This window comes from Ambystoma mexicanum, chromosome 3p, assembly GCF_040938575.1.
Source record: "Ambystoma mexicanum isolate Mex_15411 chromosome 3p, UKY_AmexF1_1, whole genome shotgun sequence".
NCBI classification, from domain to species: domain Eukaryota; kingdom Metazoa; phylum Chordata; class Amphibia; order Caudata; family Ambystomatidae; genus Ambystoma; species Ambystoma mexicanum.
In genome coordinates this window covers 467,331,211-467,351,600 of record NC_090925.1, presented here as the reverse complement: position 1 = coordinate 467,351,600, position 20,390 = coordinate 467,331,211, and the positions used below count along the sequence as shown (strand labels likewise).

The 20,390-nt window shown below is 43.9% G+C and overlaps 1 protein-coding gene across 10 annotated transcripts in view; it reads right to left on the bottom strand.

Moving 5' to 3' along the window:
- BCAS1 (brain enriched myelin associated protein 1) overlaps positions 1-20,390 on the bottom strand; it is a 675,276-nt gene that overhangs the window by 9,667 nt on the left and 645,219 nt on the right. For 8 of the 10 annotated variants that reach the window (XM_069651137.1, XM_069651132.1, XM_069651134.1 and 5 more), the window contains one exon: positions 16,066-16,368. The exons of the other annotated variants lie outside the window; for them this stretch is intronic. In XM_069651137.1, the coding sequence (XP_069507238.1) occupies positions 16,066-16,368 (303 nt within the window). The remainder of the gene's footprint in view (positions 1-16,065; positions 16,369-20,390) is intronic. 10 annotated transcript variants of the gene reach the window in all.

Below are 20,390 nucleotides of genomic sequence, written 5' to 3'. Positions count from 1 at the left end.
GAAGAAACTTGTAACTAAAGACACTAGCTAAATCTGGAGAATTCTGAGCGATTCCAGCAAGTCTCAATCGACGATTTAGTCCTGTTGTGTGTCAGAGGATCTTATCTCACTGGAAAATTTAGAGAAAGCTTGGATCAACCAGCAAACTCTGAAATCAATGCACTGAAAGCACACAGTTGGAGGATCTCATTTGTTATAACAGACATCGAGCTGGTAATCGAAAAACTGAACAACTCTAGAGCCAGTGGGCCTGATGGAGTTGTAAACAGAATACATAAACATGATCCTGAACAATGGGCAGATATCTTATTCAAACTTTTCTCGCACATTGCTGAGGGAGAATACTGTCCTAGCTCCTGGCAGAAAGCCCTACTGGTTCCTATATTCAAAAGTGGCGATAGAGCGGATCCATGTAGGTATCACCCATTTGCTTTGATTGACTCTGCACCAAAAATCTTTGCCAATTTGATTTTAAAAGATCTATCTCTGCGGGCTGAGTCTACTAAGTGACTTAGTCCATAACAAACAGTGACTTAGTCCATAATTAGTTAGAAACAATGGGGTAACATTATGCATTTTACAGCACTTTCTTTGTAAAATTTGGTAGTAATCCATACAGTTTGCAATTGGTTTTGTATGGATGCACATGGGAAATCCCAATAGTTGCAAATCACAAACCGTGCACAGGAACATTCCGCTAGGTTCCAAAGTGAGACACTTCCCCAGAAGACATCTTGAGGATCTGAGGGAGAGCCCTGTGAAATCCCTTGCCAATGTTGCACTGTACTGGAAATATTGATGTGCATTTTTTAGATTTAGAAGGGGTGCAGATTTTGAACTTTGCTGACGATAAATCCACTGAGTGGAAGAGGCAAATGTTCATGGGGTGTCTGAAATACCTACCCTACACCCTCCTAATCCTTCCGTCGCTGGACCCGGCGGTAGGAGGGATGCCTCAGAAAAAAAGTCTATTTCCACCACTGTCAGTTCGCTAAAGCAATAGTTTTGGCTTATTGGTGGCACACCTAATAACCCAAACAAAAAGAATGCCATGCAGTGGCGCAACACCATTGAGCAGATCGGGCTCTAGCCCCTTCCTGAAATGTTGGGCTTTGTTGACTCGACCTGTCTCCGTGGGCGGCACCCGCTCCTGTCCACTTTGAGGCAAAAGGCCTCTTTTGATGTGTCGCCAGCCCGTAGCACTCGTTAAGGAGCAGCATCAGCAAACATGCAGAGCACAAAAACCTATCCATGCGATATCAACAGACTCACTTTGATAAAGCCAAAATCTTAACTTCTGGTCTCAGCTTTTAGATGGCCCACCTCCACAGAGATTAGCATAGCACTATGAAAGTAAACAGCCTCTGAATTGGGGTAAAAGGTATGACTAGCGGCCAAAGGGAAGGTGAAATAGCTTTTCAGCTTCCTAGCTGGGCTCAGGGAATTCAGAGGGAAATGGGAGCAGGGCTGGCTAAAGATGTGTCAGGGCTGGTGGGGTCCCATTTCTTTTTGATGTTTGGGGCACCCCTTACTGATTGGAACAATGGTCCAAGGCACCTGTGGAGTGCTTAAATCAATAATTAAGTCAAAACAATGCAGTAAGGAGGATCAAAGCTGCAGATTATCAGTAGGTTTCTGTGTCATAAGACTGCCAACATGGAGGCAGCTACTTGGGGGCCCATTTCAACTGTAAAAGGAGAAAGGCCCAGATGCCATCCCTCAGCGGGGAGATCCAAAGTGCAATGGGTTTATTGGCCCCACAATCTGCTTTCAAAACGGTCATCCAGCCCCTGCTGGGTTGACCGACAGAGCCGTGGTCAGACCGAACAGGACACAAACGTTAAATGGTGCCTTGGCTTCGATGTTAACAAAGGCCCTGCAATAACTAACATAAAACATTATACTGTTAGCACCTGCATTCATATGCATACATTTCGTGATGTGGGGTTAGCACTTGCATGCTAGGGGAGTGATTAGAAGGGAAGTGGTGACATGAGACATCTCATTCTCACAGCAGTCCTTAAGTGTGACGTTTCAGAAATGAAGGCGAGAGGTAGCTGCTTGTAACATTGAAGCTTCACCAGAATAGTCTAATTCGAATATGGAAAGATGTTAGAAGTTTGCCCTTCCCTCACAGCCTCTGATGTTAGCGCCTCTCCCAACATTTGAAGTGTTAGTCACCACCCGCCACATCCCACAACACCCCCTCACATTTCAGCCTAGGTGCACCTCTGATGCCATGAACCCACCCCTTAATGAAGTGGCCCCCAGAGTGGCTAAATGTAGGGGTGGGGCTGAACACACATTCACATAAAACACTTTCACCCATGCATTCATCCACCAGTTACACAACTCCATACATACATGCATGCATACATAAAACCAAACACAGCATTGACACAAACACCAACATGCACGCATGCATTCATACATACACATATACATATTGATTTAATTTAAATACACATATATACACATTTAATTTAAAATTAAAAAAAACACTTTCCTTACCTCCATTCACCCTTTAAAAGCATCCACGCAGCCGACACATAGACACGTAGACATGCTGCCTGACAGGAGAGAACTCCTCTCCCATCAGTCAGCGTGGTCACGCTGAGCAACGGAAACACATTGACTGACAGGAGAGGAGTCCTCTCTTGTCATTCAGCATGTCCACGTTGTCAGCTGAATAACGGGAGGCAGCAGAGCTCACTTCTGAGCCCTGCTGTCTCCCATTATTTTGCTCTTTGTTGCAGAGCCAAACGGCTTCAGAACAAACAGTAAAATCATTGCAGGGGCAGAGAGCAGACAGCACAGTCCCCCGTGTGAATAAAGGACACGGGAGAACGTGCTGCCTTCTTATTAGGAGAGGAGGCCGCAAGGCCCTCCGCAAGCGCGAGGCCCGGGGAAGTTTGCCCCCCCTGTACCCCTCTCGTGACGGCCCTGCCAGCAGCACACATGGCTTAGAGTCACTTGCACGCTCTGTTAGACGAGCAGGTGATTCATTAAATGGTGAATATAGGGGTCGAAGCATAGAACGCAAAAAACTGGAAACATTACCACAGTATTTGTTGAGATTTCCCGCTGCTAGGTCTCGAAATATATTTCTACGTTTTTAGATGTAATACTCTACTAACTGGGGAAATCCTCACAAGTGGTGCTGGTCTCAATTCCCATCCTCGTTCCTGCAGATTCAGTGAAAGTGATGACCAGGCTGAATCATAGACACATTTACTAGCGTTGTGTACAGGCACTTTAAATAACCAATCTTTGCACTTTAGTTCGTTTGTAAGACCAATTGACATGTTGTCAGCGGACTACATCTGGAATTGTCTGTCTGCAGGCTGTAGTACTGATCTGATGAAAATACTTAGAACCTGCACTGCACTTTTAATGAATGCAATTTTGCACATACTGTTTTCCCGGTTTGCTTGCTTAAACCTTTTTTTTTCTCTACTGTTTGTGATGACTGATTATTTAAGTTCAGGTTATACATAAGCTTTCGTATTATGCAAAGGTTTTAATGCATTTTTTGTTGCAATATATTGTGAAAGGTTTATTGTAAACCAAAACACAATTAATAAAAAATATGTAGAATTTTGAAATGATGGGTCTCTTTGGATTACCACATTGTATGTCTGAAAGCTATTGCACCTATCATCCCAATAGACTCCAAAACTTTTAGGGTTTTGCTGAAGTGATAGGGGTGAGATTCTATGCATAACTCCCTCCAGCCTCCTCCATCCTTAGCTGCTGGAATATATTATGTAATTACAACAATGCCACACGCCATGCAATTCATCACCACTGATCTCAAATTAAAATATCTGGAGAAGTCAGCCTCCCAATATCTGGACGTTTTTAAGCAACATGTTGCCTTCTTCAATGGAGAATATCTAATGATTTTGAACCTCTTTCCATGTTGTGTGTGCTTTTTTCTGCCAGGCAAGGCTTTGGATGTCTTTGACTCCAGTAATGACCCCCCCCCCCCCACCACACCTCGTGGCAGGTACCAATCGTTAAAGCCGAAAGTGACTTTAAGGCTATATGGGCCTAATTCATGGAACGTTTAGCATGGTCCAAAGTGACTTTGCACTGCCAACGAACACGTTGAACTGGGCCTGATTCACAGAGCGTTACAAAGTGTATTATTTTGGCAGAGCAAAGTCGCTTCGCACTACAAAAGTACTCTTTTCACCACTCTAAATCAGCCTAATTCACACTGCACTGCATTTTGTGTGAATTAGGCCCATTTAGCACAGTGCAAAGAGTACTTTTGCAGTGCAAAGTGACATTGCGCCGCAAAAGTACACCTTGCACCTCCCTGTGAATTGGGCCCAGTTCAACGCGTTTGTTGGCAGTGCAAAGACATTTAGTACTGTGCTAAACGTTCCATGAATTAGGCTCTGTGGCTCAATTTTATACTTAATTGGCAGTTTTTTGCATTTCATGTATGTCGGTGAGGCTATCATCAGTGAAAGGCTGTTCTTTTCTCAGTGATGTACTTCCTTCACAATGTCAGCACATGCAGTCAATGAAATGAATGCAAACAAACTGGTTACATTGATGTGTAGATTTGTAGAACACAAAAGCACTTCCTGTGTTAATTTTTATCCTTTAATGTACACTGGTGAAAAAGACAGCTGATTAACAAAATTAGACTTTGGTTTTTAATTCAGCCAATCAAATAACACAAGTGAGATTCTGCACTACAGGTTTGTATTTCATCTTTAAAGAGAAAGCATGGTGGCATATTCCACAGCGTCATGAGAAGAGTAATCAAAGCAACGTCATCTGATAACTTATATACCTCTCATCTGCTGTGCGCCCAATTTATAGTTTTGGCTATAAGGTGGCGCTGAAAGCGCTACCTTTAAAGCTGAAACTATTGCCATTAAAATAAGAGCTTTAACATAGCGGCTTGAAATCAGGGCTTTGAATGTAGGTTTGTAATGCTTTTCAATGCAGATGACATATGAGGATGGGTTTATGTAGTTTGGCTATGTGTCCCACCCATTTAACGAGCATTGCTAATTGAAATTTATACGATTTTCCTCCCATTCCCACCCATTTTTCCTCCAACCACACCTCTTTATGCACTTTTTGGTTGAATTTGTATTGTGTGGTGAATTTGTGAGCCATTTTGACTTCCAAAATGGCAGCCGCCATCTGTTAGTGTTATTTACACGTTATTTGACTTGATTGATGCTTTAAAATATATTTACTGCAGCTTTCAATTTATGTTACGCTTTTCACAGTATTTTTTATTAAAAATAAACAAGGAAGTGTATTAGTTACATTTTGATTTAAAATGGCTCTGAACATGCACATCTAGTGATTTGTGGTGACTGGTATAGTGTTGTTGATGTAAGGAGCACCTGATTGGCTGTCCAAATAGTGATGTGATTGGATGTGCTTGTGTGTTTGTTTGTACAGGTTTTTTTTGTCCAATTTTCCAATTACTTTAATATAGTGACATCTTTACCCACTGTGGGGAGAACTTTTTTCACCCCATGCGGGACACAGGGGATTTATGCATTCTAACTTCATCCTATTTACAGGGACATGGGCAAGGTGAAATTATGCCCAGCCCTTTTTTTCTGATTTTTTTCTATCGATCAGATTAATTCATTATGTATATGTGTTCCCAATAAACACAGAAGGATTAACACATTGTTAACAACCACACAACCATAGAACCCTTGCTAGTTTATTATTTCCGGCTACATGGGTGAGCACATTTTTCCTTTTTAGACATTAGAACTTTCCCTGTAACAAGCAGCATTAGCGAGCTAGTGATCCTTACGTGGTATGGCGATCACATGATCATGGCCATGCAGGTACTCACGCAGCTTCATTTCTCTGCATATATTACAACAATCACTACAATGAGCCTCCTGCGGAAGAAAATAACCCATAAATGACATTCTAAGTCTGTACTGCACAGTGACCCATTCATTAGCATAAAGACACAGCAGTCATCTAGCCACTTCCTTCCCTAACCAATCAAAAATGAAGATAGCGTTAAATCGCATAATGCTGCTGATTTTGTATGTCTAGTTGACAGTGACAATGTTTATTAGAAAACATTGAGGAGATGATTTGTTTAATTGGGTTGCGCTTAGTTTCAGCAATAGGACAAACACATACCATGGGTGCCACGATAAACACATACATGTAATAACAACATGCCTTGCTTCATGTGCACTGTAGACGGTAGAGCGAGGTATTTCTTTGTGAGAAAATCAAATGGTAAAATTGAGTTCAAGAGGCGTTTTTGGAAACAGAATATTCTGCCAGTTTAGACAAATTCCTTTCGATATTTGTGGAATCGACAAGGACAGCGAGTCATTACTGCAAATATATAAAAATGGTCTGTTTACTAGCCCAAACAATGTATATTTGTACATGTTTCAGAAACTCATCCTCCTCACTTTATTTGTTACCCTCTCACTTGTACCTTTTCCCACACATATTTCCTCTTGCTCATCATCGCCACCCTTGATCAATGGCTTCCTCTGTTACTCTATTCCCCATCTCACTCTATTGCACACCTGCACCCCTTATCACATCCTCCTTTCAAACATTGCACTCTCCTCTTTGGACCATGGTGCCTATAAATGCATAATGCAAAGAAAAGTAAACGCCAAAACTATTGGCATTGCCAATGCTTGTTTATCTTGGCGTGGGCACCCATTAGTACCAAAGCCGTTTTGTAAAATGGAGGCAGTGTGGGTCACTTGGGAATGCATAGAATATAATCATGATGAGGAATCCTAGTCAAATACATAATACTAACCACCAAGCAAATACTCACCTAGCTATGTTATACAATTAAAATCCTCACCTTGAGAAACATGACAGCTGTGGTAGTCGTGTGACTATCTTGTGGAGACTACAATAAAATCATGCCCTTTAGTCAAACAAACCATAGCATGTCAGTGATGGGCTCTTTGATACATCTTATGATGATACGTCAATTTCCTCTAAATCAGCCTTCCTCTTAAATCCATTACTCTCTTGCAGAGTTTACACAAGTTAGGTATATTTCATCTGCCCACCAGCATAGGAAACTAGAGATATTTGATTTAAGTTTAAATATTGTACCTGCGCACATCCCAATATGTGACAGCTCTGGAGATATTCCGTTTTCTATGTTCCAAGAATGTAACATTTGTCTTAGGGTCACAAACGATTCCTCGTGTGATGAGTAGGTCTGGATGTCATTTTGTAAGTCTGGCCCACAGAAATGGAAAGATCTTTTGCAAAAATGTGTCCCTACTGTGAGAACGGGACATGTTTTTGGGCACTGACACGCCTCTGACAAACTCGCGGTAGGCTTCGGATCTCATGTGATTATTTATAGTCCAAAGCGAAGCAGCAGATCTCTTGGTGAGTAACTTGTCTAGCCAAAAAGGGCCTTAAGAGGTGATTTGTGAAGTAAGTATGCATGTGTGCAGCCAATCAGAGGCCACACATCTCCTTAGGAATATCATCCCTCTATCTATGTCAGTGTCCACTTCCCATTCCTTTGTGGGTTTTGATTGGCTGTGACAAAAGAAGTAACACCGGACAGACGTACATTTGGATAGTGTTTATTTTTTTTTAGAGAGTTTTGGAGTAGTGTTTGGTTTTTGTTGGTTTTTTTTGTAGTGTTGTGTTACTCACTGTCTTTTGAATACATTGTTCTGCTCTGCTTTGTGAAAGTGCTTTTTCAGTGTTTATTAACGTCTTTTGTTAGTTTACCATTATAAAAAACAATGCAGCTTTTTTTCTTTGACACCTTTCTGCATTTCTGTCCATTTATACAATTTAAAAAGGGAATATTTGGGATAACCTGCTTACTGGACAATGCCTAGTTGAGATGAGGTCACTAGTACACAGGAACCTACTCACTGGAGGTGACAGAACCCTGCAAGCGCTCTCTAGAAACGTTGCTGTTTGAGAAGTTAAGAAGAAAGTGCTGACCTTGCCAGTGGAGACCCTAGATGGGGCCCCCGACATGCAAATTTTATGCACTAGCTCCAGACCCTGTTTTTTTTAGCTTTGATACATTTTTGGACTGGCTAGTCCGCTTAGAGACTTTTTTGAGTCGCTGCAAGCAACTTAGCCTGCCTTCTACAGTCACTGCTTTTTTGATCTTCTGTTTTGACATTGAAAGCTGATTAGACCCATCCTCGACCTGTGCTCAAACGTTTTCAAGCTGATTGCCTTTGATAAAACGTGTCATGGGGTCATTTTTCAAGCTGACTGCTGATTCAAAGCGCTGACTCAACTCAACCTGGTTTCTTCATCTAATTTGAGCAGATCACAGCTAAAGGACTGCACTCATCATTGAACCATCCCAGAGCTTACTCAGCATCTCGACACTCCTAATCTAGTGGGAATCACTGACTCAAAACATCTTGATGTCAACACAACCCACGTAAACAGCTAGAAGCCTGGCTCAATGCTGTTGAGACCAAGAGAAAGTACGTAAAGGTATCGGAAGTTGTTCTGTCTCCAATGACTTCCTTAAAGGACTCTAGTGAATTGTAATGCCTGCTTTGTACCATTCTTAAAGACATCTTCAGTAACTTAGACATTGCCAGTGAAATCATTGCCTTTGCACCCCTTTCATAAAAACCAGATTGTCCCTGTTTTCCAGAGACTGCATGCTTTGTGATCTCCATTACATGTGTGGGCCATTCGTGTTTTTATGGGTTCTTTGTATTTCAAGTATAATTGAAGTACCCTATTTTTACAGAACTTTGGTTGGACATTCTTTTATTTTGGTGCCCCATTGCTATTGTTGATAGGATTAATTTTGTGCATTCTCACATGGCTTCTCAAGTGTATAGCTTGCCATCTGTCTGCAGTACTTTAAGTGATGACGGTGGTATACTTGTAAGGCTGTGCCTGCTTCACCTTACAATTGAGATCACTGCTTGTTTAGGGGTAGTGTAAAGCTGAGAAGGAGTTGTATCTATTACTCATGCCTGTACTCCTGCAGAGCAGTAGTTATTTGTCATACTAGGGGCATCACATTGCCACTACAGACACCACATAATGGCATCAATATGGGCACTGGTGCTTTGTCTGTGGAAGGTGGTGTTTGTGGCGGGTGAGCACGACGGATTTGTGAGTTGCAAAGTTGGCAACTTTGTCAGGAGTTGGAAGACAGGTTTCCAAAGAACACAGACCAATATATTGTGATATTCCAGTTTACTGAGTACAAGGAAATTAAAGGGGGGGTCTTTGATTTATGAGAAGGTGGAATTGGGTGGCTTTAATGGTAGACAGCTTGCAAGAGAATGCCATACAGCTGTAGAAGTAGGCATCAGGGTTGCAGGCACAGAGAGAAGGAATGGTGATATCCAAGAAGTAGATTGGAAAGGATATTGTGGTGGAAGCAGTATAAGAGGGCAAGTACATGCATTTAACATAAATGGAGTTAAGCCAGTTTTGGGCAAATAACAGTAAGGGCTGTGCTTATAATGAAAGGATGCAAATCAAAAGAGGTGATGGCTGTAAGGTTTAGAATTAATCTTAACCTCTGGCATTGCTCTGGGCAACCTTCCAGACCATTGTTCATTGCCTGCCAAGCCATTACATAAGGGGAAAGACCATATGCAAATCTGGCTTGGGCCCCACCCCAAAAAAGGAACAGTCCAGCCCAAACTGCTTGGTCACATCGCTTCTGACCAAGACCACATGTTTCAGCCTCGTTGGGCATCATCAGTGAAGAATAACGTGAGTCTCTAGGCCAAGCAGGCACGGGAACCACATCTGGACATACCCGCCCACTTGGGGTGACTAAAGCAGAACAAAAGAGGTGAAGGCTGGAAGGTTTAGAATTAATCTTAACCTCTGGCATTGCTCTGGGCAACCCTCCAGACCATCGTTCTTTGCATGCAAAGTCATTACAAAAGGGGAAAGATGATATGCAAATTAGGCCTGCTCCCACCCCAAAAGGGCAGCCCAGCCCAAACTATCTGGCCACATCCATTCACCAGGAGACCACAAGGATGAACAATGGGTCAGGAAATGCAGTTGCAATCAGTGAATATGTGGTCTGAAAAGGTGAATTATTAGATTGTTAAACAAGGAAATGAAATAGAAGGAGTGGTAATGACCGCCATGAGCATCCTGTCCAGGGGATGTCCACTAATTGAGGGGTAGCTTGACCCTGTCAGACAGTAGTATAGTGAGAACGCCTGACTGGCCATATAGGAGAGCCAGGAGTGTGTGGCCCCAGTGGTCCTCAATTGTTAGATGTATGGCATGAACAACTCTCAAAGGCGTTAGATTGGTCCCCTGGATGAGGATGCTTGATGGATGACTGAGATGACTGTAACTGGTGCAATGAAGATGACATACTGGTGAGGCACTGCCAGTGGAGTGCTTTTTTGTAGGGGATTTTCAATGGTGTTTTGTGTTTAGGTACAGGGTAATCCTCTAAAAAACAGGGGGGCTGCCTGTTTATTTGACCACTTCCGATGGGACTTTTCTGAAAAAACTAATCCAATCCATGTAATGTTTAACTTTTCCAGCACGCAGTGAAATAGTAATGAGTAGAATGCAGGCAACATCGCCATTACTCTTCACTATTCCACTGCGTTTGTGGAAAAGTGCAATTGCCTCCAGTAGGTAATGATTGCAGGAGGCATTTGTAATGGATTCCTATGGAATACACATGCTTTTACCAGGTGGTTATTTCAGTTGGATTCTACAGGAATCCATTGGCTTTCCGCCAGCATGAAAATACAGGCTAGGGGAGAACAAAGTGAATATGACAGAGAGTTCTGGAACCTCAGACAGACAAGTCAAGTCTGCTCTCCAACTCCTCCTGGCAAATCAATGGCTGTAATATTAGGCTTCCACTTATTTACTGATGCAAGACTTAGAAAAGTACCACTGTGAGTAACAACGTGTGTACATGACGGTCTACAATGGTGAGATTCAGTTGTGCACAGTTCCTCTACAACAGTGGATTTCCCAGCAGCAAGGCACACACCTGAGACCAAGTACCTCCAGAATGCAGAGAGTTGAGCTAAAGAAGTGACTACACACTAGGACTGAACATTTCACTTTAGATGCATACAAACTATTTGTATCTAAGTGGTGTTACTAGACATATGGCGAAAGGCACAGCTCACGACTTGAGCGCTTGCCTCAATCATGGGACAATACTGCACTTACGGACGTCAAGCCTGTCAGGGGCGAATCAGCAATTCATCATTCCAAGATTAAAGAATTCAGTACCTTTGAAATGTGCTATTATATCTATTTTTTATAGAACTTAGAAATTGAAGCAATCTGACATGAAACACCACATAACACAGGTTATCATTATTATTAGTACCTGGCGAGAGTCAAGCAGAATGCAACACGCATTCTGATTGGCTCTCGCCGGGTCCTTACCCAGCCGAGAATCCTTCGATTCTCAGCCGGGACTTTAGCTGCCTTGTCCTCGGTGGGGGGGCGTGGCAGCCCCTCAGCCAATGAGGAGGCTCGAAGCGGGGCCATCCCCGCTCCGAGCCTCCCCACGGCTGAGAGACTGCCTCTGCCCCCCGCTGGGGACTCGGGTAAGCTTTTTTTTTTCCCCCTTCCCTCCCTCCTCCCTAGCCCACCCCACTTACCTTCTTGCTCCTGCGTCCCTGGTGGGGGACGATGGCAGCCTCCAGCAGTGTGGAGACTTCGCGCCTCCACACAGCTGGAGGCTTCCATCGTTCTCTGGCAGGGAGGAAGGTACGTTTTTTTTTTTTTTTTTTCTTCCCCTCCCTCCCTCCCAACCCCACTTACCTTCTGCTTCTTTTTTTTCGGACGCTTGTGTTCCCAGCGCGTCCGCTCCCGAAGGCCGCCATGGAAAGAGAAAACGGACTCCCGTTTTCCCTTTCCTGGCGGCCATTTTCTTGGTCGTTTTTTTTTTTTTCTGTCCCGAAACGCCGCAGCGTTTGGGACAGAAAAAAATGCTTTTAGTGCCCCGGTCACGCACATAATGTGGGCCGGGGTACTAATAGCAATATAACCCTCGCGGCGGGGGCATTACCGACTCAGGTAATGCCCCAGGGCCTGCGTTAAATGGGTCGGTAATGCCCCCGCCGCTCGGGTTATATTGCTTAATTACTGCATGGATTATCCAGTACCATACATTACTAAGATTGACTTCTCGACATAAGCCTGGGGGTATAAAAGTATAACGGTCTTCATAGGGAGGATGGCCTCATGGTTGAGTTGCAATATGAGTGCTTAATATAGAGACTACAGCCACAACATGGATGCTCAGGTGTCTGGATGTCCTCTACCGAGGCAAAACAAACTTTGATTTTCGCTGTGGGTGAAACAATTCCCATACCGAGAGAAGCGAAGGAGTCGTATCCACCACCAGGACCAAACAACACATTTTCAATCTCTTAACAGCAGGAATTGGAAAAAAGCCATACACATCTCAGCAACAGTCATCCAACCTGCTGAGCTGTCTTTGCAGCATTCTGCTTTAAAATTGCCTACTTCTCCCAGGACTCCTCTCCCTGCAAACAAGGTTGGCAGATAACCCACCTGCCCCGAATCCAAGCTGAGGTGGCAATAAGGCAGCCTTCACACTTTGAAGTGAGCAGCACTTGCTCATTTTGCAAGATGCATGCTAACACTTTACTGAGCCTGGGCCCAGTAGGAGAGGAGCCAGAAGCCCTACCAGTCACCAGTGATTTTGAAGAGCAGGACACTGAACTGGAACTACTTTTTCATTGTGTTTGGTGGTAGAATCTCCACTGGGGCCAAATGACACTCCTGCCCCCGTTGTTTAAGGAGAACATAGGCACGTGCCCTCTCCACCCGAATGTACTTGTTGCCTATGCTTAGGGGCATCCGGGAGGGTAGAGACCTCTTTCTCACTAAGTCATGACACCTTGAGAATTAAAGCTCCACTAGATAGCATTGCTCTCAGCAAGCCACATTGAACAGGAGAGATTGCCAGTCTGTGTCTTGAGAGACAATGTGGATTCATGTTCTGGTCTGGCTGAAGACATTGGCGCTCTTTGAAGACAGACACAATGCAAAAGGGTAGAACACAAGATAAAGTCGACTAAGCCCATAACCAATCAAACACGCTACCAATGAAGTGTGTGCGAACAGTTGCAGCTCTTGCTTTGATTGCTGTGTTATGTGGCCCCGTCTGTCTCTTTCTCTGTGCGCACTTTTAGTGGAAGTCAGAAGCTCCTGTGCCCCAAGACTTTCTCTCCCTAATGACTTCTGGAAGACCAAGGGCCACTGTCCTAACAAAGATGAACTGGAGCCACAGGGAAGTTCCTCAGCTTAGTCCATTATTAAGTTACATCTTTAGGTGACAACTATATAAATATAGGACCCACCGGTGCCCACCATCCAGGTAACTATCCCCAACGTTCCTGGGTGGCACATTCCACACATGACCTCACATGTTCTGACATCACACTCACATGCATGCATACAAACATGCGCAGGCTGAGGAAAGGAGGTAACTGGATATCACAGCAGCACAAGAAATGACGAGTCGTGCCAATCTTCTCTGCACACTGCGGCAGGACTTGCTCAGTTTGCTCAACCTCTCACTCATGCCGAACTCCACCATTTGCTTGCTCACCTCAACCCTCGCACAACTCTCCTTGCTTGTTGATTATCTTCCTCTTTCTTTCACCCCTATTATTTCCCAGACTCCTGTCCTTCTGCGCTGTTTTCCCTCAGCTTTGTTATAGTTCGATGCAGGGTGACTTGATGTCCCAGATTTCCTGAGACCGTGCCGGAATGTAAACATCTGTCCCACAATCCCTAAACTTCTTATCCTGCGTTTCAACCCACTCATGTTTTTGGTTGGAAAATAGGCTATCCTGAGCAGTTTGTGTCTCAGGATGAGAACGCTTATTTAGGTTTTAGAGCATCGGATATTATCAACAATTGTAAATCAAGATGATCCCCATTTAATAGGGGTGCCTGTTGTCACCCCCGCTGTTTGCCCTGTGGATCGATACTTTTCCTAGGTTGGTAGATGTTTCTCCTGGTATGGTGACAATGGAACATTCCATTGTGTGATGCATGCACAATATAGTGGATTGTATCTCTAGTCAACTCATCTCTCTTCCACACTTAATTGCAATAGCCTTCTGGCTGTAAACTAAGTACAACAAAAAGCCACGACTTTGCCTAAATGCTCCAGATTACGGTGTTTCGATAATGACAGAAGTAATATAGCTGAGGGTTACGCTATGCTCTGATGTTGAGTTCATAGGTAGTATTTACTTTGGGAAGATTCTCAATCAATTTAAAGTTTTATTAAAATGAGGGGTCTTTTCACGTTATTAGGCCTTCCTGGACTAACCAAGTCAAAATGCTACACCCCATAAAATCCTCTATTTGTTTAGGGTGCACCGTACATTTCTTTGCAAAACAGAACTTTCACAATTAAATACACCAATTTCGACATTTGTCTGGATTGGAAAAGTTCCATTCAGATTTTTTGCAAAGTTCAGCAATTATAGACCAGTGGTGGATCTTTTCGTACCTATTTCGAATATTACAATGGGACACTACCAGTAAACAGTTTAACGAGGTTAATCTTTGAGTGCCGGAGTTCGAAAGCTATGCTTTTGTTACCCAGTGTGGGTGTATGCCAGGGGGGGCACGAAATACAGACATGCAAGCTATTCCAAGAGGTAAGTTATGAGAGCTTAAGCATATTCTTTCGGGAATTTGGCCTGATGTGCCGGGTGTTTCAGGTTCGACCCTACTATCGGGCAACCAGGGGGTGCCTGCGATGTTCGCAGGCAAAGCACCTCAACCCAGCTGGTTGTCTGATACCTTTTTCATTAAGGTAGGATTTTATTTGATTTTGAGCAGCTGATAGGAAGATATGGGTTGAATAGCAATATGTTTTTCGGGTATCTTCGACCAAACAACTCTCTGAACAAAATCGAAATTGGAGGGCCAGCATCCATACTGGATTTAGTGTTTAAACAATAGATAACTGGGCAGGGCGTGATCTCAACATATTAATCTCAACTTTTAAAAGTCCCTTTCAGAGCCTCGGCTTGGACACCGAATGACTGGACTTTATCATTCCTGGCTAGACAGCTTCTGTGTTCCTTCTACAGAGATGGTCTTTTGCTGTGTTTTCTAGTTAGTTATTATTGTACATGGTGTGTTTGATTAAAGGGTATATTTGTATAGAACGTTGATTGAACATTCCTTTATTTTGGACTCTTATACTTTGCTTTTTGGGTTGCTAATGAACCTCATTCAGACCCCTATTGAGAGTATAGCCTTCCCTCGACCCACGTTACCACAAAAGGCAAAGGGGTTTGGTCTCTTGACAGTGCCTGTTTTACCTTTGGCTCTTGGTTTGTACAAGCGTGCGGTCTGAGGTGCAAAAGCTCGACATGCAGCCAAAATGGACAGCAGTGCTTCATAGTGACCTGTGTTAAATCCTGGCAGTCCAATGATATCCCAGGACTTTATCAGCCTTCCCAATGGCATCTCTCCATGTACATTTTGTTTCAATATTTTGCCCTACTAGGTGACACTTTATGCACCAAAAATAAGACACACAGGTTGCCATTCTCCTGAAGAAAATGTGCTCTGTTTTCAGTTGCCCGCTTTCCGTTCAGCTTCTAATTTGAGGCATAGTTTGGGGGATTGAACAATGCATATTTGTAGTGCAGACCCCAGGAAGTGTATTCCTATCCACTTGGCAGTTTCCTTTTACCTGAGGGTTTTATATCTGACGGGAAATTATACCTTGTTTGTACTTATGGAGGTTTGCAGAGTGACAGGTCTGATATGACAGGATAAGGTTATACATTACCCCAAGTACATTACCCCAAGTGTTGCATTCTATGCCCAAGGGCAAAGCACCTCAGGCCAACCATGTAAATAAGTCCTCAGAGTCCTACAGAGGTCCCCCAAGAACCATGGCACCTGAAAGGTTAAACGACAAAAGGATGCAGACTATCCGATCAGAGGACGAATGTCAATAAGGGATGAGCTATTCAAAAGGAAAAAGTTAATCTTGAATACTTTAAATGATATGAAATCAATGTGAAATGAACATACAATGCCTTTGAAAAAAGCTCCAAATGACTGCCTTTTCTCTAGCCTCTTGGGGCTGTTCCTCGGGCTGCCGCCACCGTTCTGAAGCACGCTACTCTCGGGGGCCTGCTGCGGTGCCGAGGAAAGAGCGTCTTGGCTGTCTTTGGTTTCCGGTTTGTTGGCCTTCTGCTTGCTCTGCTCGACCGCCGCCTTCTTCTCTTTTGAAGCATCTTTGATCTTTTGGGCAGCGGGTTGGGCTTCCACTGCAGCCGGGGCAACAGCTTTTTCTGGTGGTTTTGCAGCAGCACCGTCTGTGGAATCTAATGTCTAAAGCAAGTTAAGACCACTGTTAATTAATTTCCATACAAAAATAAACCTTAAGAAAATGTAACTTAAATAAAACAATGATATAGTTTGGAGTGGAAAAAAAGAAAATCCAAGATGCAGTAAGCACCGCGGATGCTGTCTCTGGGTGGGTTTGAAAAGATGGGCTAACAAGTTCAGTGGTTGCAGAACTTGCTCTCACTCAATGACATCCTAATCTCGAGGAATGATCCACAAGTTAACTTTCAAGTCATTCGGGCCATATGTGATATAGTGTGGGCTTAGATCCAAGTGGCAGCCTGGGGCTGCAAAAATGCAAAAAAGCAATTAAGGGTTGATGCAAAAAGAGAAATCAGCACTTACACGCACTTTCAACGTGAAATTTAAACAGCAGTTAACACATTGCAAGACCCTTGCAAATTGATTCTACCGGCTCACATTGGGATGTTTCTCCAAGGATTATGGATATATAAGTACGCTGCATTTCTATTTTCGATTGTGAATCGGGCGCATTTTACTCATGCGAAAATTACGCATCTCTAGTGGGTGCAAAAGCTGCTCTGCTCTTGTGGATCAGATCTTTGTTGTGGGGGTACATAAAAAGGCCTAATACAGAGAGGAATTTAATTGCAACAGAGTTAATCAGGTGCGAAAGGGAGAGGCATGGGCTATTTAATTGGGGCAGTAGTAGACACACTCACATTACCTATTCACAATTTGAGACACAGGGAGATCACATGTTTTTCCTAAAATCACAAAAAAATGTGGTCACATGCCAAAGCCAGTATTAGAATCCTGCCTACAGGCTTCCATGTCAGCAACTTTGTGTTTTTCTATGAAGTGACATGGAATGCTAAGGCTGAATCAGGGCTGTTGGTAGGTCTGGAAAAGATTTGGGGCTACTCTAATGTAGGGGACTGCCGGGATTCTGGGCTAGCTAGCCTTTTGGTTGTTGCCCCTGAACTTCTATTCAGGGCTACAACCAAAAACCCGGGGCTATAGTCCCCTCAGCCCTCCCCAGCAACGCCTCTGGGCTGAATCCTGAATTAGTGCTACAGTAGCAGCAGTTCGACCATCAGCGCAGTTGTGCTACTGGTGAATGCTCCTCCTGTCTTTCCTTATAACATACCCTAATGTCTTAGTTCTGAATGAGAAGAGTACCAGGGAAACTATTGGAAGTGCCATAGATGTACTTGCTTACTTTCATCCTGCTATCGGTCTCCAGCATCTTGCCTTCCATCCTCAATTACAACAGTGAGAGCATCCAACAAACTAACTGAAGCAGAATAATACTGTGTGAGAGGGCAGTCATCTGACATAGACCGTCCCCTCTGCAACAACAAATGCATGCACACACTCTTCATAATCCAAACAGCATCCCAACAAAGAGTCAACATCATGGCGGGGACACTGCATGGTTACCCAGATATCCAGCTTCTCACAGAAGCAGAGGCTATGGGGGTCATTACGAGTATGCCGGTCCAGATATAAGGTGCCGGTAACAACATGTACCAGCACCTTTTCCAGACCGGCAAGCAGTCCTGACCTGCCAGTAGTTCAAGCCGCTCCCGGCAGAAAATTCACTGAAGCTTTGTTAACGGTGCTGATGCTTCAGTGGTTCCCATCCATGGGAATGCAAATTTACTGTTACCCCGCCGCCCGTAATATCCCGGTAATACCGGTATATCAGGATTCAGAAATGGTAAACTGAGATTGCTGGTAAAACACCGGTAGTACCGGCAACTTACCTGCAATCTCGTTATGCCCCTCTATGTGTCCTATCCTTATACTCGGCTATCAACTCTTTGTTGCCCAAGCCAGCCTGCTAGAGCTGGGGCAACTCTCTGAAAAACAAGCCAAACATGACTGAAACAGCAGCGAAATGACCAGTTCCTGCCACAAGTCAATAATAAATGAGAAGCAGTGGGCAACCAGGACCACTACACTTCAGGCCTGCAGCCCGCCCCCGGTCTGCTATCTGCCAGTGAGTAACTTTTCTCCTCTGTAGAGCAGCCTTGTCACCAGTTACCACTATGCCCATTTTGGTCCGCCAAGTGGGATCTGCACCTGTTTGCCCAGAAGTGGCTCTACCCTCTCCATTCCAGAACGCCACTGTGCTGTGCCAGAGGGGCCACGAGACACCATATGCCACCATGCCCTATAGCCCTAACACATGAGAAACTTCCATATACAAATGCAGTTTACAAGTCACAGTACCACAATTAGAAATTAACTTCTAGCATTTTATAATAGTGACCGACAGCTTGTATTTGAAACGTATTACATGTCTGACTTTAAGTGGACACTTTTACACAGCTATATCAAAAGTAATTGTGGAGAGATGATGCTTAAGCTTCTCCTCAACAAGTCAATACATCATGCTACTTCACTCACATTCTTTCTCAGCTTACTCCTTCTTTACACGCATTCACCTAGCAAGGATCAGACCATTGCTCTGCAGAGCTCATTAGAGGTTTGCTCTGAGATTTGGGATTCTTTCCCTCAAAAATAGGGGTAGCCTCTATCCAACACCAGGGGTTGGATCCGAGTCCATAGGGACACCTCTGATCTTGCAACAGATGGCAGAGCTCCTTTTGGCAACAACAAGTTGCGGGAAATAAGGTATGTAAGGGGATTATACAGCTGACAATTTGAGTTGGCGTTGCAATTCTACTAAAAATCAGGATCCGTTGGGCCTGATTCGCAGAGCCTTGTTCAATGGGATACCATCATTATAAAATGTTTCCAGGAAACAGGCCCGTTGTATTTCCAGCGAGAGCCCCTTTGTTTAGTCTAACAGCTTGAATTTGGTCCAACCCTAGAATGAGGGTTGACTGTGAAAACCCATTCTGTAGCCCACAATATTTGGAGAAATGTGAGGATCAAGGCCCCTACTGGAATCCTAATACCTTTTCTAAAGAGTTATTATAATAATTGGAGCTGCCACCAGTACATGGATCTCCTGATTGCTTTCTGACTTGTCCTGACACATTGTGCCTCACTGCTGTCACACATCTCATAAAATAATCAAGTGCCTGAAAGTCCTCTTGTTACAGAGATGAATAACTCAGGTGCCAGGGCCCTCAAACCTTGAGGGGGAACAATAATTTCCAGATACCGTGTGATAGACCACTAAGGTGGATCCATGGCAGGGCTCGGAGAAGCCCTGTCTCACTGCTTCAAGGTGGAGTATGAGAAACACAGGAGGCGTGCTACATGGGCTTGGTAAGTGGTCATTGTAATGAATTGACATGTGTCTGAAAAATAAGTAAGTCTGCTGCCCTGACCAAGAAATCCCCAGTCATCCAGTTGGTGAAAGAATATCTCTGTTGGACTAACCTGGATCTAGGACTCACTGCAAATCCTGAGTTCCCTTAGTTATGAACCAGCCAAGGAGTGATCCTCGTGCGCCCCTTTGCGTCCAGTAGTCTTCTCCCACTCTGAGAATTCTCTTTACATCAGAATTTTGCAAGATCTGCATTTTGGGGAACTCACAGCTTTCTCAGGCACCCCCTGAACTCGCACCTGCTCTACCCGTGTATGCAGTTCAGTCAAAGGTTAAGCAGGGCAGGCTGCCATGTCTAGACAAGGACAGCATGTCCTCCAGCTTGTCAACACACCCTGCCCTTCGAGACAATTACTTACTTTCTTCAGTTACCATACTTTTAGCCCCATTTCACCTTATTCACTATTGACAGGTGCACCTCCACTCTGTTCTGCAACTCATTGATAAGATTCAGAAATATTTCTAATCCCATTAAAGGACTGTCACTTCAAGTGCAGTTTATACATTTCCACCTCAGTTCCGAAGGTCAAAATGTAAAAATAAAATAGAAATTCCCATGCAAAGCATAAGCATTTCTGTTTTGGGCAGATCAATGAATCCAGTTTTTATTTTGACATTTGGAAGCATTGCACTTTCTACCTTCACCTGGCCTGTGACCGTGAAGGTCACGCACAGGGGGGAGAGTCATACATCCCCCTGGGTGACTTCCGAATGTGAACCTGCCTGGAGAACATTCTTG